The 15993-nt window shown below is 55.3% G+C and overlaps 2 protein-coding genes across 2 annotated transcripts in view; both read right to left on the bottom strand.

Annotated features, from left to right (window-relative positions):
- The window catches only part of ADAP1 (ArfGAP with dual PH domains 1), a 62605-nt gene extending 61364 nt beyond the window's left edge, over positions 1–1241 (bottom strand). The window contains exon 1 of the mRNA XM_063344004.1: positions 858–1241. Within this exon, the coding sequence (XP_063200074.1) occupies positions 858–942 (85 nt within the window). The 5' untranslated portion in view covers positions 943–1241. The remainder of the gene's footprint in view (positions 1–857) is intronic.
- A 1093-nt stretch (positions 1242–2334) lies between these two features.
- On the bottom strand, positions 2335–15519 carry LOC134519749 (cytochrome c oxidase assembly protein COX19). Its single transcript, XM_063344319.1, has 4 exons — positions 15299–15519; positions 15071–15182; positions 4738–13898; positions 2335–4473 (listed from the first exon to the last, which is right to left on the bottom strand). The coding sequence occupies exons 1-3, from the start codon at positions 15378–15380 to the stop codon at positions 13811–13813; spliced, it is 282 nt and encodes a 93-aa protein (XP_063200389.1). The 5' UTR covers positions 15381–15519; the 3' UTR covers positions 2335–4473; positions 4738–13810.
- Positions 15520–15993: the final 474 nt, after the last annotated feature.

Below are 15993 nucleotides of genomic sequence, written 5' to 3'. Positions count from 1 at the left end.
CGGCAGGCCGGCCCGGGGCCGGGGGGCAGCGTCAGTGCCCCTGCGCCCCCCTCTGTGTGCCCACCGACAGGGCACGGCCAGCGACAAAAGCCAGCCTGTTCGCGAGGGGACAGGGAGGACAAGGCGCCTCCAGCAGCACAGGGCACCCCCCCGGGCAGAGCCCCCCGCTCCCTCCGGGGCTGCACTGCAGACGGCGGGGACCGGCCGGGGATGACATCAGCGCTGCCACGGCCGGGCGGGGACACGGGGACCTCGGCCGGGGCTGGTCGGCGGGCCCCGCCACAGCGCGTCGCCATCCCTCCGCCCTGCCCCACAGCATCCTCATCCCTCCGCCCTGCCCCACAGCATCCTCATCCCTCCGCCTTGCCCCACAGCGCATCCCCATCTCTCCACCCAGCCCCGCAGCATCTCTATCCTTCCGCCCTGCCCCGCGGCATCGCTCCATCCAGCCCCGCAGCATCCCCATCCCTCCACCCTGCCCCGCAGCATCCCTCCACCCTGCCCCGCAGCATCCCCATCCCTCCACCCTGCCCCGCAGCATCCCTCCACCCAGCTCCGCAGCATCCCCATCCCTCCACCCTGCCCCGCAGCATCCCTCCGCCCTGCCCCGCAGCATCCCTCCACCCAGCCCCGCAGCATCCCCATCCCTCCGCCCTGCCCCGCAGCATCCCTATCCCTCCGCCCTGCCCCGCAGCATCCCCATCCCTCCGCCCTGCCCCGCAGCATCCCCGCCGCATCCCCCCCCGAGGGTAAGGGGGGTCAGGCACCCCTTTGGCGGGGCGCCCCCCCCCGCCGTGCCGTGCCGTGCCATGCGGTGCGGTGCGGTGCGGCCGCCCCCCGCCTCGCCCTGCCCTTACCCGGGGCGGCGCAGTCGGCGCACGCCGCGTTGCCCGGCCGCTGGAGCAGCTCCACCAGCGCCTTCCTGCTCCTCTCCTTCGCCATGGGGCCGGCGGGCGGTGCGGGGCGGCGCGGGGCGGTGCGGGGCTCGGCGGCTAAGCCCGCTTCATGGCGCGGGGCGGGGGGCGCTGGCGAGGCGGGCGGCGCGCCCGGGCTGCTCCATGCGGCCCCGCTCGCCCCGCGCAAGGTGACCGCCTCGGCGGGCCGGGCCACCGCCGGGAGGGGACGCGGCGGGGCGGCTTCTGCCCTGGACGCCTCCCTCGCCCCGCCGCTGCCGGAGCCGGAGCCGCCCGCCCGGGCACGGCGCCGGTTCCGCCTTCCGCCGGGCCCGGGGGGCTGGCGGCTCCCTGCGCCGCTCGCCCGCGACCTCCAGCGGCCGCTCGTCGCCGGGGAGCCCCGTCCTCGGGGGGGGTCCCCCACAATCGGGGCATCCCGTGTCCCCCCCCCCGGGGGTCCCCAGCCCCAGGGCGCTCCCCATCCCCCAGCGGTCCCCCCCGCCCCGGGTTTAATGTGCCCGTACCGCGCCCGGTGAGGGGGGGCTCTCGCCCCCGGGTGGGAGCTGGCGTGGCAATGGGGAGGGTGGGGGGCAGTTTGCAGCACCTCGGCCCTCGCTGGGCAGGGCCTCGCCGCTGGAGCGCCTCGAGCAGCGATTTTGGGGCGCCTCTTTCACGTTAGCATCTTTCGGGGGTACTCGTAAACGACTAACCGGTACCCACCCGCGCTCCGAAACACCCCTCCTTCGCTGCCCGCCCAAGCGCACACACCACCGCCATCCATGCCTGAATCTTGTCAGGACTGGACATCCAGGCTTCTTCGCACCCCTCCGTGGTGTCGAGGGAGTATTGGGGGGGGGATAAAACACCCCCGGGGCAGGGTCATGGCTTTCCCATGTCACCATGGCCGCATTGCTGGGAGGGCAACGCTCCTGTTTTACCAGCTGAGGACTCGGGGGTGGCTGGGGGGGGATGATGTGGGAAGCCTTTGGCTGAGGAGGCGTTCAGAGCTCTGCCCCATAGGCTGCTGCCCTGACCCCTGCTGAAACCTCCCCCTCAGGTACGGCTCACAGGCATCCGCGATGCTGCTATGGCGTGTTTATGGTGCCTACAGCTCAGCTTACTGAGACCTTTTTGGTTTTGCAAAGCAAGTCCCCCGTTCAAATGGCCCATCTCCGCTCCCCCCACCGGCGCAGAGCACTCCCCCCCGGCAGAGCTCAGCTCCCCACCGCGGTCAGGGCATGGAGGAGCCTCTGCGGGAGGAGGGACACGGAGCTCCTGGAAAACGTTCACCACCAAATCACGATACTGATCCTGCGAACCCGCGTGGATGTGAGCGGGTTCCAGGGAACGCTTTGTGGGAAGAAAATAGCACACACCCTTAAACACAGGCAGAATCATGGCCTGGTGCAGTTACCGTGCTCCTCCTCCAATGCCTGGAATACATTTTCCTAAGTGACCTTTGCATTCGCGCTGTGAGCCAAGCGACCGTAAGCGAATCGATTTCCGACTGGTTTAAGCTGACCTCGGGCTGTTCCGCGCCGACTCTGCGCAGCGTCGCGGGTCGCGCTGGGGTTTGCTGGTTTTACAGGTGTCGGCTGCTGAGGTCGGGAAACCGGTTCCCGTGCAAACCAGAGGCGCCATCCCGCACAGGGGCATTTTATTGTGGAGAAGCTGAGCTGCCGCATCCAGACCCTCACCTTCCTCAGCTTCCTCGCCCGCAGCAGAGCTCCGGCTTCCAACAGCCGCCGAGTAACACCAGCCCTAGCACGGCGCCTTAGCCCTAAGCCTCCAAACCCGTGCTGTGTTCAGGCTTGGGGGTGGAAATGCTCACAGGATCAGAGCTTTACCTAAATCCAAGTTGGGTCAGGTTTTCGTTTGCGCCCTGGCATTTCCAGAACGTGTGCTTGCCGAGTTCTTCAGGCGACAGCCAGGATGCCGCGTGGCATCAGGAACTCACCAGGGCAGGGGCTGGCTGGGAGGAGGATTGGTTTTAAAGTCTCTGTTTAGCTTTCCATTAAGACTTATTGATTCTCTTAATTTTTTGTTCTCCTGGTTGCTAGGCAATCCCTCTCTCTCCTCCACATGCTGGAAGCCAGGGCTGCAGACGGAAATTTATATCTTGTAATAAAATCAAATAGAACAGAGCCTGTTGTCAGTGATGAGAGGGGAGCGCTTCGTTAGGGACAGGCGGGGCAGGAGAACGGGGCCAGCAAGGGGCCATCACCAGCCACCCCCAGCACTTAAGGCCCATCCCAATTACTCCAGACTTCGCAGCAGGAAAAAAACGAGCCCGCGTGGGTGGAGGGGACGTGGAGAGAGAGGGAGAAAAGTCAGAATTAAATCAGACAGAACTGAAGATAAACTTCTGTTCAGCGGAAAATCAAAGGCTTGACTCAGTCTCATGTATTCAAGGGCGTCTCCGCAGATTTACTCCCGGTTTACCCAAGGCTGAGAGGCCGCGCTGTGGGTCAGCACAGTGGTGACCCCGGGGAGCCCCAGGAGCCAGCGAGGCTCTCCTGATGGACCTAAGAACTTAAGGATCGCGATTCCTGGTGCAGAGCAGGGACAGTGTCAGCGTTTGCCACCCGGCAGGGGCGAAGGTTGCCCCGTCAGGGCTGGCTCCGGGGAGGCCGACAGGCGCCTCTGCCCAGGCTCGTCCTCCTTGAAGTGTTCCCCGCTGCCCGCAGGCGCCGACGCCTCCTCTGGGCTTTCCCCCACGCGCTGCCGGGGCTACGACCTGTCAGGGAACGCTTCATGAACTTGCTCCTACTTCTCGCAAAGCCCCTGGCCAAACTCTCTGGAGACCGACTGTCGCTGTCGATGCATCGCTCTCGTTCGGGCGGTTTCTGCATCTCCGCTGCTAAGTGACTTGTTAACTCGGATATAAATTTATGTGCATAAGTGTATAAATACTTACATATTTACGTGTAAAACGGGCGTGTTTGTAAACACGCACACTTTTAATGCAGCCTTTTCTAAATCGCAAGGTTGTTGCCTTAGAAACGGACGTTATTAACGCGACCTCCCGAGGTGCCGAGCGCGGTGGCAGCAAGGGCCGCCTCTGGAAATGCCAGACTCCGAGGGCAGGGCAAAGGAGGCTTGGAAATTCCTGGAAACCTTTTCGCCATCTGTGTGCTGACACCCTGAAAATGCGCAGATGTAACTCTACCTTCTCCTTGCCCCTCCGTGTTAGCGCCTTTCCCCCTGGGGCTGCCTTGCTGTGTTAAGAAAGAGCTGTTTACGCTATTATTTAGTTAATTTTGCAGCCCCAGCCCTGAAATGGCTAAATCGATGTCACAACCACGCGAGAAAAAGGGTGTTAAACTCTCCCCTTATGTGACCCGGGAGCATGTTCACAGCCTAACACGGGCAAACGTGACAAATACCGGCGTGAGCAGCGAACCCTAACAGAAATATCAATAATTCATGCCGCTGACACTGCATTCGAGCAAACCTCTCCGGAGCAGTGTCTGCGCCAGGCTGGATCCCTGGGGCTCCCTCGGAGGTTTGTGAGAACAAGCCGTGGCACCGGCCCCCCGCACCCCCCTGCAGCAGCTTGCTTCCGCTGCCGCGCGGTTTCCTGTGCAAAAGAAAGAAAAAAAAAAAAGAAAAGAAACTGAAATCCTAGAGGTTTTTGTTTAAAAAAACCCAAAAAAACGAAAAAACCCCACAAACCCTCTTGTTTTCTGGGTTAATCAAGAGTGGCTACAGCTGGGCGGGAGGAATGCCACCGAGCAGAGAGCCCGGACCAGGACAATTAAAAACTCCTGAACTGAAAATCTGATACCGACGCCAACTTTCTCTGATTTTGAGCAATTTGCTTTATGGTCCCTGCGGGACTTACCCCCTGTAGAACAGGGAAAAGGCCGCGCGCTGCGCCGGCGTGGTTAGGACGTGTGGGTCAAGCTGAGGAGGACGACGGCAAGAGGAAGCGACGCGCGGGCGCAGGACTGACAGACCGACGTCCGGCGTCCGCAGCGCTGCTCTGCACCTGCCCCGGCCCCCAGAGGAGAGAAGCGCCTCGCTGCGGAGCAATTTGCAGACCAGGGTTTCATTACGTTTGCACGGTGCTTAACTCCCTTGCAAAGCCCAGTGTGAAAAGGAGAGTCCTTTACTCCTGTCATTCCACGGCCGTGCAGGTAACACGGTGCACCCCAGAGACCCTCTGCAAGGGAGGAGAAATGGGGAGAGTGAGGACAAGAAGGTAGTGCAGACCAAAATCTCTCTGCTGATTGACTTAAACACCACTTTTTAGGTTTCTGCAGCACCCCGGAGCTGAGAACTGCCCTCTCACGGCCGTGCCGCCACGAAAAGGAAGGTAACCCCAGCCCCTTTCCTGAGGCTGCCCACGACACCTCAGCCATCCTTTCTGGTTCTCCTCCAGCCGGGCTCACTGCAGCGATGGGCTGGGTTGGGAATCGGCCGCGGGGGCTGCTCCGTCGCTCTGACGGGGTGGTTGGGAGCCAGGAGCCATCCTAGAGAGCGAGGAGGAAGTGATAGCTTGAGGACGTCGGATATTTCTACATCTGCTCTACGGTAGACCAGGAAATCTCCACACAAGAAAAACCACATTGCAACAGTCCTTTTCCTGCTGAACCAAACCCGCTGCAGGCGACATAAAATACGACGTGGAGGGGGCAGCTGGGGGAAGAGGCTCCATGGCAGCTACCAGGCACCCGACCAGAGCTATGCTGATCTCTGCAGCCCAATGATGGGCTCCATTCTGCTCTCAGAGAAGACAAAATTAGACCAATCAAGCCAATAATTCACCTACGCCACTGTTAGACCACTGCTTTTAGCATTACTCCTGATTTATACGAATTAAAAGACTTAGGCCTGGGGAAGCTCTGTATGGAGGAATCCAACATACATGTGAAGAAATTCATATGTCAGGTCATCGGCTCCACCAAGAAAAGCCAAAGTGATTGTTGAGGGCAGCCATCGTCAGTTCCGGCTGAGTCAGAGGCAGGACAGTTTCGACGTGCAAACCGCAGGGCACGCACTTACCATGGAAGTTCCTTTTTCTCAACTCCAATAATTTAATCTCTTCCTGGCTCAAATGGCTCACCCTTCCAGGAACAGCTTGGAGACGTTCAAGCGGGAGACGGCGCTGCCTGATGTCCCGCTGCAGGGTGGAGGTGGAAGCGGCCCAGCCAACGGCTGCCGGCTCCTGGGAACCGGTGGCTGCTCCCACCAGGGACCCAGTGCCGAGAGGGTGATGGAGATGGTATAGGCAGGACCACAGGACAGAGCGCACAGGGCTGAAGCCCAGCACATCACTTCTGGTCTGGAAGTCTCAGCAGCGGAGCCTGAGTCCCTCAGAAGACAAACCATCTTAAAAGGGCACAGAGGAAAAGGGAAAACGGCGCAATTACGGGTCCCAGCTGTCGGTCTCGTACCACGGGCTGCTGCCTCCAGCCGCCGGTCCAGCTCAGACGCCTGAGACCACCCCGCTTTCTGCAACGTTGCTCAGCTGTAATTTGAATAAAGCATTGGATGGAAACAAAGCTGGGGGTTTTCTCTAGAAAGAGTTTAGAAATGATGGCCTGAAGGAAGCTGCCGAACAGCTGGAGATGGCAATTGAGCCTTGCCCCAGTTAACTTCGACCACAGAAAGTTGAGGACCATCTCCTACCCTTCCTCTGGCTGCTGATGGGATTGCTTGGGTGTCACTGCACGCCTCCTAAAAGCTCCCACAACACCGAGGTACAGAGCGTGCTGCTCGCTTACTTGTTTATTTCAATATGCTTTGCCAAAGAAAAATCAGCAAAGAATTAATTAACGGCAATTATTTCTAGCAACAACAGAGCAGCCCTGCTCCAGAAGCCATGAAAACAACATCATGAGACCCCTGTGGCCGAAAAGCCTTTATAAACAGGTGCAAAAATAAACAATTTTATAGCAGGCTATAAAAAGAGGCCAAGCCAGGTTGGGGAATGGCAGGGGAACAGCCATTTCGACGGCTGAGTGGAAGCAGCCACCCAGGTGACTTTTGTGAAGGAGCTTTAATAAACAAACTGGCGCAGAAGCACCAACGCGAGTCACAGAACCAGCAGGACCAGGCTATTGCTGCAACAGAGGGTTTACTACACCCGTCACTCTGTGTTATTAGTGCTGCTGAAGTGATTTACTGTCTAAGTCAGTCCAACCGATTAGAGCTGTGATCTAAAGTCCTAGCCAGCTCCGGTTTCAGCGATAAACATCACCCACCCCCCGCCTATTGCTTGCTAAAATAAGCTGAAATAAAGCCATCAATCCAGACATCTCTCTGCTCAAATGAGTCTTTCTAGCTGGCACCACCACACCTGCAAGTCTCCTGCTGTGCACGCCGAAAGGACGGAGGGAGGGGTTCCAGGCATGCTCTCATTTTTCGCCCACCTGGTTCTTTTTCAGCAGCTGGTGAACTCGGCGTTTCTGCCCCTTCCACCAGAACTCGCCCATCTCCTGTCGCCAGAGCCCTGCAGGGACCCGGGTCCTCTCACGTCTTCTGGGCTGCGCAGGCACACGCTCAGCACCTCCCGCACGAGGAGGCTGGGACGCGTCTCCTTCCAGAGACGTTCATCTCCATGACACCTCGTAGGTGGCAGTGGACGGTCCCTCTTTCCCACCGGACTCCGCAGCACAGTTTGGGGAGGGGGAACCCAACTGAAACCCACCCTCTGCCCACCTGCCCCACTCACTCCGGTGTCTGTGCGCAGGCTGTTAACACCTGACCCATGGCATCACCTGCGCTCTGCCATACGGACACCAGTCTGGCACTGGGCTGCATGGACCCCGCACGCATATACCTCTAAATCAGAGAGAAATTGGAACACATTGAGAGAGGGGGACTGCATTGTGCTGCCTTAGCAACCGCTGCGAGCACGCACCGCACGCCGAGATGTGCCAAACAACAGGCACAGCCCGCAGCCTGTGCTCTGTAAGGGCCGGGACACCCCGATGGGTGGCGAGGACGAGGGGTTAAGGACAGCTTGCGACATCCATAGGCTGAAGTCAGCCCAGCCTAACGCCCACGTCCACGCGAAAGGGCAAAAGCCGAGGGAGGCAACGCCAGCGACGAAAGCCGCCGGCCTCATCACACCCCTGGGGTTTCCGATTTGGTACTTGTTCATGGGGACGTGAAGGCTTAGTTATCAACGGGGGGGTTTCTCCTGCTTGGTTCAGCATCCTGAGTTACCAGCAATTTTCTCAGCACTGATCTGATCTGCAGCTTCTGTGCAATTCCCGAGCGGCAGTGGGAATTTCTTTCCTGTTCGGATCTGCCTGCCCAAAATCTGGCTTCCTCGGTGTGGTGAAAATCCCTTTGACCATCCAGCAAGCCATGCTGCCACGGGGCTGTGGAGCATCCCGCAGGGAGAAGGCCTCTGCGGATCGCGGCTCTAAGCAGGCTGCCGCACACAGCATCACATCCAGTCCTCAGGGCAGCCCCGGCGCCCCAGATTCTGTCACGCTACCGCTCTCCTTCCTGCCTTGTCCACCAAGGAGAGACTCGGTGCCTCCAAACCCTGCTGAAACCCAGAATGGGGTCTGATATGGGGAAATGCGAATTGAGCAAACGGAGCTGGAGCTGCCTCCCTCGCGGAGCACCTCCTCCCACACGCTACCCGGGGCTGGAGCTTTGCGAGCACGACCCGAGCCAGGTGTGGGTGCAGGGTCTTGCTGGCGTCGAGGAAACCAGAAATCCTCCAGCTCCAGGAGCTCCCACCTCCTAGGAGGCTACTAAAATAGCCAAAGGACTCGGTTCTTCTGCAGCCCCCACTTTTAAAAGATTTTTAAAGATTTTTAAAATCATCAAGATGAAGTTAAAAGCCTGGGTCATTCCAGGTCATCTCCTTGATTTCTCCACCCCCCACTCTCTTTTTCCAAGGCTACTTTCCACCGCTGCTCCTACAGAGTTTGCCATGATCATAAGGACCTGAACAGAAAAGCATCTACAGTACCGGGTGGTTTAAGGAGTTGTTCTTTACCAGTGGGACAGCCAGCCAGAGGGACCACAGCGTCCCTCCCACACCAGTGGGACCTGCCTGACTCCATGCGGGAGCCAGGACAGACGGCTCCTGCAGACAGCAACACGTCCCACCGGAGGCGGGGACACGTGGGACAGCAAGAGCTGGATCTAGCCCACCAGATTTGATGCATGTGAACTGTTTTACACTCACAGAGATGACCGTGGCCTTTACTGGGCTGTATGGTGAAGGCCAGGCTTGTCTGGGGTGTTCTTCATCCAGCCCAGCCAGCATAAGGTTGATGCACCTGCTAATGCAAGTCCTGAGATCTCTTGGAATAATGGGAAACAGTGATGAAACAGCCGGTGCAGCGCTACAGAGAGAGCACAAGCATCACAGCCTCTAGGAAGAGCCATAAAAATCTGTCCCTGTGCCATCATCAGTCCCAGCAAACAAAAAAATGCCTCAAGGTCTCTCAAGTCCTCCGCACACAGGCGTTGGACTGCTAGGTGACTTTCTACGAAGCTCCTATTTTGAGCAGCGATCAATTATGCATTTCAAGCCATATGGCACCTTCATTCCAGAAGGAAGGCATTTTGTCTTGAAATCTTGTAAGGTAGAAAATCTGCTGCATCCTGATGGAAATGCAGCATTGCCGGCTAGTCGCAGAAGCATTAAGACAAAAAAAGCAGCAGGATAAGGTTAATCAGACTTCCAATTGCCATTGAAACACCCTGGAAGGGGAAACGGACCCTTGCAAGTCCCCTTCCAAACAGTCTTTTTTAAAATTAATCTGTTAGAGCTTTGATTTTTGTGGGAAACCTGACACAATATACCACATACTCAAATTTAGGAGGAGGAACGCTTCCAGAAGGGATCTCCTCCGGGCAGAAAAGTAAGTAAAGCCCTTTGGGGTCGCTGGGTATGCTACCAGAAACGACCGCCCTCTTGCACACGGGCAGAAGCATCATTCCCTTCCCAGGAACGATGGATTAGAAATGTAGAAACACACTGCTCTCCAGTGGAACCAGGACACCCACAGCACTTTTCGGAGCCTACAGCACGAAGTGATGCTCCAGACGCTTTTCGCCCAGGGAGCAGGCTGCTCCCCCTCTCCTCGCCTGCCTGCGGTATTCCCTGCCCCTTGACTGCGCCAGTGCCGCGCTCCAGGCTCGGCTCCTGCACCGTTGTGGAAACCTCCCGGCGTTCTCCGGGTCTCCTCGGAGCGAGACAACAACGGGGTGAAATTCAAGAGGTGCTCTAACCCGTCTGGTTCCCTCCCACAACCCACAAAAGCAGCAGTAAGTGAAAGTGATTTTGTTTTCTGCTGCAAAGGACAATTAATTGCCAGCCAAGGCCAGCAACTCTGTGGTCTGCAAAAGAAACCAAGTAGGTGACTACTCGCCGTAAGTGCGATGCCCAGCCACAAGGACACCTTGAGGCAAGCAGGACAAATTGGGGCGAATGCTTTAGAAGAGGGCTGAGGGGAGGACCAAGCATGAAGGTCAGGTGGCTGCACCCTCTGCCCGCCTGTAACTCTGTGCACAACCCCAAACGCCCACTTTAACAGGTGCCTACAGATACAGCCCTTCTCCAACACCCGTATCCCACTTCCAGGTGGCAGACGCAGCAACGGTCGCTCCCTGCCTTAGAGGCACAGACTCATTGTGCTCCTGCAGAGGACTTTGGACCATGGCCCACTTCCAGCAAGCCCTGGAGGCTCTCTTTGTATAGGCTTTTCTATGAAAGAACGCTCAGAGCCTTGGGAAATGTTTATTAAACCTTTCTTCCTCGTTCTGCAGGTCACTGTGGTTGTTTGGAGAGATACAACCGAGCTCAAGGTCTCCCAGGAAGACACAGGAGGGCTGGCTGGCAGCAATGTTCATTCTGTAAATAACTGCGGTGACCAAGGTTAAGCTCTTTGTGGTTGTCTGGATTCTCATCTGAGGAAAGAGCGGGGCAACGTGCGGGCAAGGCTCTCCTAAGTGCCAACACAGAGCTCTGCGGACCTCCAGGGACTCCCTGGGACGGGATCCCAAGCACGAGGGCGTCTGGAGTTATGGTGTGAACGAGGCTTTGCCAGAAAAAAGCTACAGGAAAGACAATTACAGCCCCCTCACCTACCGATTTCCATTATTGTGTTAACAGCTTCTTCACCCCAACACAGTCAACACTTGCCCCTGCTTCGGGCTGCCGCTTCCACGCCTGGAACATTCCAGCCAGGCTGGCGGTCGGTCCCTTGTTCCCGGACAAACCTCTTTTCCTCCTTTCGCACCGTTTGCATTTCTCCAGCTCGCAGGGTCCGTCAGGGCAGCGCCGGCAGCATCTCACGCGAAGATGAATGCGCTTGTGCGGGACTTACCTCGCTGCCGGTGCCACACGCAACCGCGCAGCTCATCAGCTCCAAACAGCTCCACAAAGCGACCGGTGCCCCAGACGAATCGCCTCCCCCACAACTCCTGCGCCTCAGCCCAGCCTTTCCAGAGCACAGATTTTCCCAAGTTGGTGTCGGGCTTCTGGAGAGGTTCCTGCTTGGTACAGGAACAGGGAAGGTAACTATGAACTTACGGTTTTCCTTTGGCTTATACACCCCTGTCGTTTTAAGGGAGCCAGGATCCCACAAGCGAGGCTAAAATAAAAGAGGTTTATACAGAAAGGCTTTAATTAACGATCTGTATGTTGGCGGGAATAAATTGAAGAGCATTCTGGGACAGTCAGCCTGTGCTACGCAGGGTCGTGCTGCCACAGCGCCGTAACGCTACCGGAGGATTCCAGGCCTGCAAGTAGCACGGAGCAGTCACCTCAGCACGCCATAACATCTTTTGAAACTGCTTTTTCCCCCACCATCCCTCCTGCGGCAGGTCCAAAATTTAGGCCTTGGTGACTATAAACAAAGAGAGAGTCCCCAGAGGCTGCTCCTTCAGTGGGCTATCTGAGACAGCTCATTTAAATGGCAGCTGTCACTCCAGCTCAACAGTCACAATTCCATCACTCAGGACTTAAAAAACTTCACCCCTGTCACTCTAATAATAACCTGGAGGACAGCGCTCGTATCAACTGCCTCTGAAAAAACATGCACCTAACTCACGAAGTAACCGTTTAGCTAAATAACGGCACGGAGCAAATCCCGAAGATGAAACTACCACTGAGAACAGGCCGGGTTACTCCCGCACCACCGGTGGGTTCTGTCGTACCTACCAGGCATTCACTTCACCTTATAATATTCCAGCAGCACAGAAGCATGAAATTTGATTTCTTTCTTCTGAAGATACTGGAGATTATTTTAATAATTCTTACTCGGTATCATTGAAAGCAAGCTCTTATTCAGTGGTTTAATATAAAGTCTTTTAATATCTGTTTCAGCAATAAAATCTCTGCTTTCTCTTCTATAAATGTACTAATCTCACTGAAAGATATAATTTAAACAGTAGAATGAAGCAGAATAAAAATACACAGCAGCAAGCGAATATTCTTTTCGAACAGGGACCCGCTCTGAACTATCTGCAGCCTGTTCAATCAGATTAGATTTGAGCAACAATATAAATCCCAGCTCCAACCATCAACGTGAACAGCAGAGAATGTTCTTTTACCCTTTCCTGGATCTCTGCGTGAACAGATGCACAGCGGAGAGAAAAGGAAGCAAAAGGAATAACAGCAGACAGCAGGAAAGGTGAGATGTATCAAACAGAGGGCACCAAATACAGGAGAAAGTGTGGGAGAACTGCCTTGACAAACAGTGTGTGTATCACTGTCTGCAGGCCCTGACCCGAAAGCTTGCAGTTTGAGAGCCAGACGCACAGAGACATGATTCACTGGGTTAAAAAAAGATTAAAAAAAAAAAAAAAAAAGGCAGCAAGGGGAACAGGGCAGGAAATACACTGGAAAATACAATCAGAGGATTTACAAATTTATTGTCTGCTTGAAACCTATTTCTAGGGGGTTAATAGGCCAAACTGTTTTGGCTTGAACTTTGTATTAAGACTCGTTGGCATTAGGATATGCGAGAGAAGTACCGCTGGCTCTGATAACTCATGTTTAAGTTACACAAACACTTATCACGGATCTTATAAACATACTCAGACCTGATTGCTCACCCACTGTACGGCCTGCTGCATCACCTTCTCAAGGTATGGGCTGCGCTCCGTGGTTTGGAAAGAAATACTGTATTTCTTAGATAGCTAACTCTTGATCTACCCTGGTTTTTAACCTAAAACATTTGTTTTTAAAAGAATAAAACTGTCCAATCACCACATACATTCATAATGGAAGATTCACGGCTAAATGATGAAATAAAGTTAGGTGGACACCGTTGGCATGGTAAATAAAAGCAGAATCACTACCTGACCGGTGCCTGGAACTAGCAATACTCCCCCAACAACGATGAAGGTTAAATGACTGAATGCCCACCCCACCCCAGTACCCAAGTGTTTTCCATAGCAGGGTGAGAAGGAGATCACCCCAAAGACGGGGATTAATACCAGTATTTAATGAAAAGCAATTTGCAGGTACCGTAACAGCTTTATTTCCACCTGACAAGTAACTGCTGTACGCACATTAGTAATGCCCACATAAGACTAATCTATAGTTCAAGATCTGCACAATCAAGAGCGGGTTTTTTTGTCTTTTTAAAATAAGACTAAACTGTTATTACAGAGACACGAAGAACGCTTTGGGCAATTTTTATGTATTATTTTTGCCTGGGAAAATAATTATTTTCTCCCAGGCAAGACGCTCTTACAGATCTTTGAGTGTAGGCTAGAGAAATTAAAAGAAGAAAGTTAAGAAAGACTTGAGGAAAGTAGACAAAGGCAGTAGTTTTGCTCATTTAAGAAAATCTTATTTTAGGAAAATTAAACTTTGAGAAAAGGTTCCTTCAGGAAACACTTCTTATTGCAGTATGAACAGACTGTACAATATGTACTACCTAAGAGTTATGCTTTCCATACATGAGGAGCGAAGTTGTCTTTCTTCATTACAACTTCTCAGGTTTTGCTTCTGATTTCTCATCTATCAGATCTTTGAATCCCAGTTTTTCCAGTGGTTCGTTAGCCATAAGTTGCCTAAGTTAAAAACAATAATACAACAAAAACATTATGCAGAACAGGAGTCTATAAACAAGAGAAAAGCGGCATTTTCTGTTTAATTTAGTATTATTTACTCTAATGAAATCCAAGACATCCATAGGGAGTGACCGCTGCTTGGCAAAGCCTCAGAAACTTCAGTTTTGGGAAAGCAACAATCAGGGGTCCTTTTTTTTCTTAACAGCGGTTTTCCAATTAAATGTGTTGTTTCCTGATATTAGATATTGAATAGGAGTTTCCTCAGAAACTGGCCCGACTCTTGGTTACCTTTAACTAACAGACTGCGTGAGAGCTTCCTAAAATTCTACCTGTGCCATTTACCAGATTTTTAAGCGAATGTGGTTTAGAACAGCATTAGAACAACTTTGCTGTAGTGATTTTCAAACTGGTTTTGATTGCAGCCTCCCTCATCACCAGCCCATGCAGTGTATATACAAAGGTACCCTTGTATTTAAGCTCACTTAATAACACCCTTCACACACTTCCCAATGAGCTCCCTGACTCCCCACAGAACGGGAAACATTGCAAAGCAGCGCAAGAATGGAAACACCCTTAGAGAACCAACCACTGCTTTTTTCACTTGAACTGAGGAGCAAATTAAACTTTTAACTTGTAATCATAGCTAGAAAAAAAATAATAAAGCTTCACATTGAGAAAGACAGTTGTGCACGCTAGAAGCTGGCCAAGTCTCGCAGTTATCCCGCCTTCCAGGCAGATAACTACACCACATCAAAAACATTATCTAAGTGAATTACTGAAGCCATAAATGACATCTGCGTCTTACAGGGACACAAGCTTCCCGAACGAAGAATTAGAAAGAAATTATCACTATTAGCGAGAAGGCCTTTACTGTACGGGTGGTGAGCCCCTGGCCCAGATTGCCCAGAGAAGCTGTGGCTGCCCCATCCCTGGAGGGGTTCAAGGCCAGGTTGGATGGGGCTTGGAGCAACCTGGGCTGGTGGGAGGTGTCCCTGCCCAGGGCAGGGGGTGGCACTGGGTGATCTCTAAGGGCCCTTCCAACCCAAACTGTTCGATGAGTCTAGGAACACCCCTACTGCGGGTTCCCTTCCCTTCTCCTCCCCGCACACGCAGCCCCGCTGCGTCCCGCCCCGGCCGCCCCTCATGCCCGCCGTGCCCCGGGGTACACCTGCCTCTCCATGCGGCACTCCAGGTAGGCCATGGCGCGCTGCCGGCAGGCCCCGCTCTCGTAGCCGCTGTCGCGGAGGCACTCCATGAACCGCTCCTTGAAGGCGCTGCACTCTCCTGCAAGAGACAGCGAGGGCCGCGCTACCGCCGGGCCCCGGGCCCGCGTCTCCCGGGGGGAGCTGAGGGCGGGCACGGCGCTAGGCCGCGGGGCGGCCGGGCCCGCGTTACCGCACCGAAGTGATCCAGCGGGAAGGCGCCTTTGTCCGGCGGCCGCGGCTTGAAGCTCTTGCTGCCGAAGTTCATGGCGGTGGACATGTCGCCGGCGGGGGGTGGGAGGCACGACACGAGGCCGAAATCCCTCCGGTCACCCCGCGGCCGCCGGGGGGAGCCGAACACCGATCGTCGCCGCCGAGAGCATTGAGCGGGGCACGTGACCACCGCCGCCCGGCGGAGGGGGCGGGGCCACGCCGGGGCATTGCTATGGCAACCGGAGCGCCTCGCTCCCGCGTGACGTCGCTGCCGCAGGCCTCGCCCACCAGCGCGGGTCACCATGGAGACGCCGCCGCCGCCCGCCATCTTGGCCCGGCCTCCTGACCCGGCTCCGTGTCTCCGGCCCGGCCGGCCTCTGCCGAATTAAACGCTCTTCTCATAAAAACCGTGTTATTTTCCTAATTCACCTCTGAGCTCACCGGCTGGGGTGGGCGAGAGCGGTGGGCGCGGGCAGCCGGCCTGCTGAGGGGCAGGGAAAAGCGGTTTGTCCTCGCGCGTTTGGAAACGAGGGGAAAAAGAGTAAAACTGGTGTCAGCAAATTTATACGGGATCAGCCTCGCCCGAGTCTCTCCCGTTGTGTCCAGGAGCCGGCGGTCAGGGCCCGGGCTGCGGCCGGGCTCCTCATAATCATAAAATATTTGGGTTGGAAGGGACCTTA

The sequence above is a fragment of the Chroicocephalus ridibundus genome, chromosome 8, assembly GCF_963924245.1.
Source record: "Chroicocephalus ridibundus chromosome 8, bChrRid1.1, whole genome shotgun sequence".
In the NCBI taxonomy this organism is placed as follows: domain Eukaryota; kingdom Metazoa; phylum Chordata; class Aves; order Charadriiformes; family Laridae; genus Chroicocephalus; species Chroicocephalus ridibundus.
The sequence above is the reverse complement of the archived record's forward strand: the minus strand, read 5'-3'. Positions and strand labels throughout refer to the sequence as shown.

Coding starts and splice junctions, on each gene's coding strand:
- LOC134519749 (XM_063344319.1), bottom strand. CDS start 15,380: ATGTCCACCGCCATGAACTTCGGCAGCAAGAGCTTCAAGCCGCGGCCG. Junction 15,183..15,298: donor CTTCCCGCTGGATCACTTCG/GTGCGGTAACGC, acceptor TGTCTCTTGCAG/GAGAGTGCAGCGCCTTCAAG. Junction 13,899..15,070: donor CTGGAGTGCCGCATGGAGAG/GCAGGTGTACCC, acceptor TTTTTAACTTAG/GCAACTTATGGCTAACGAAC.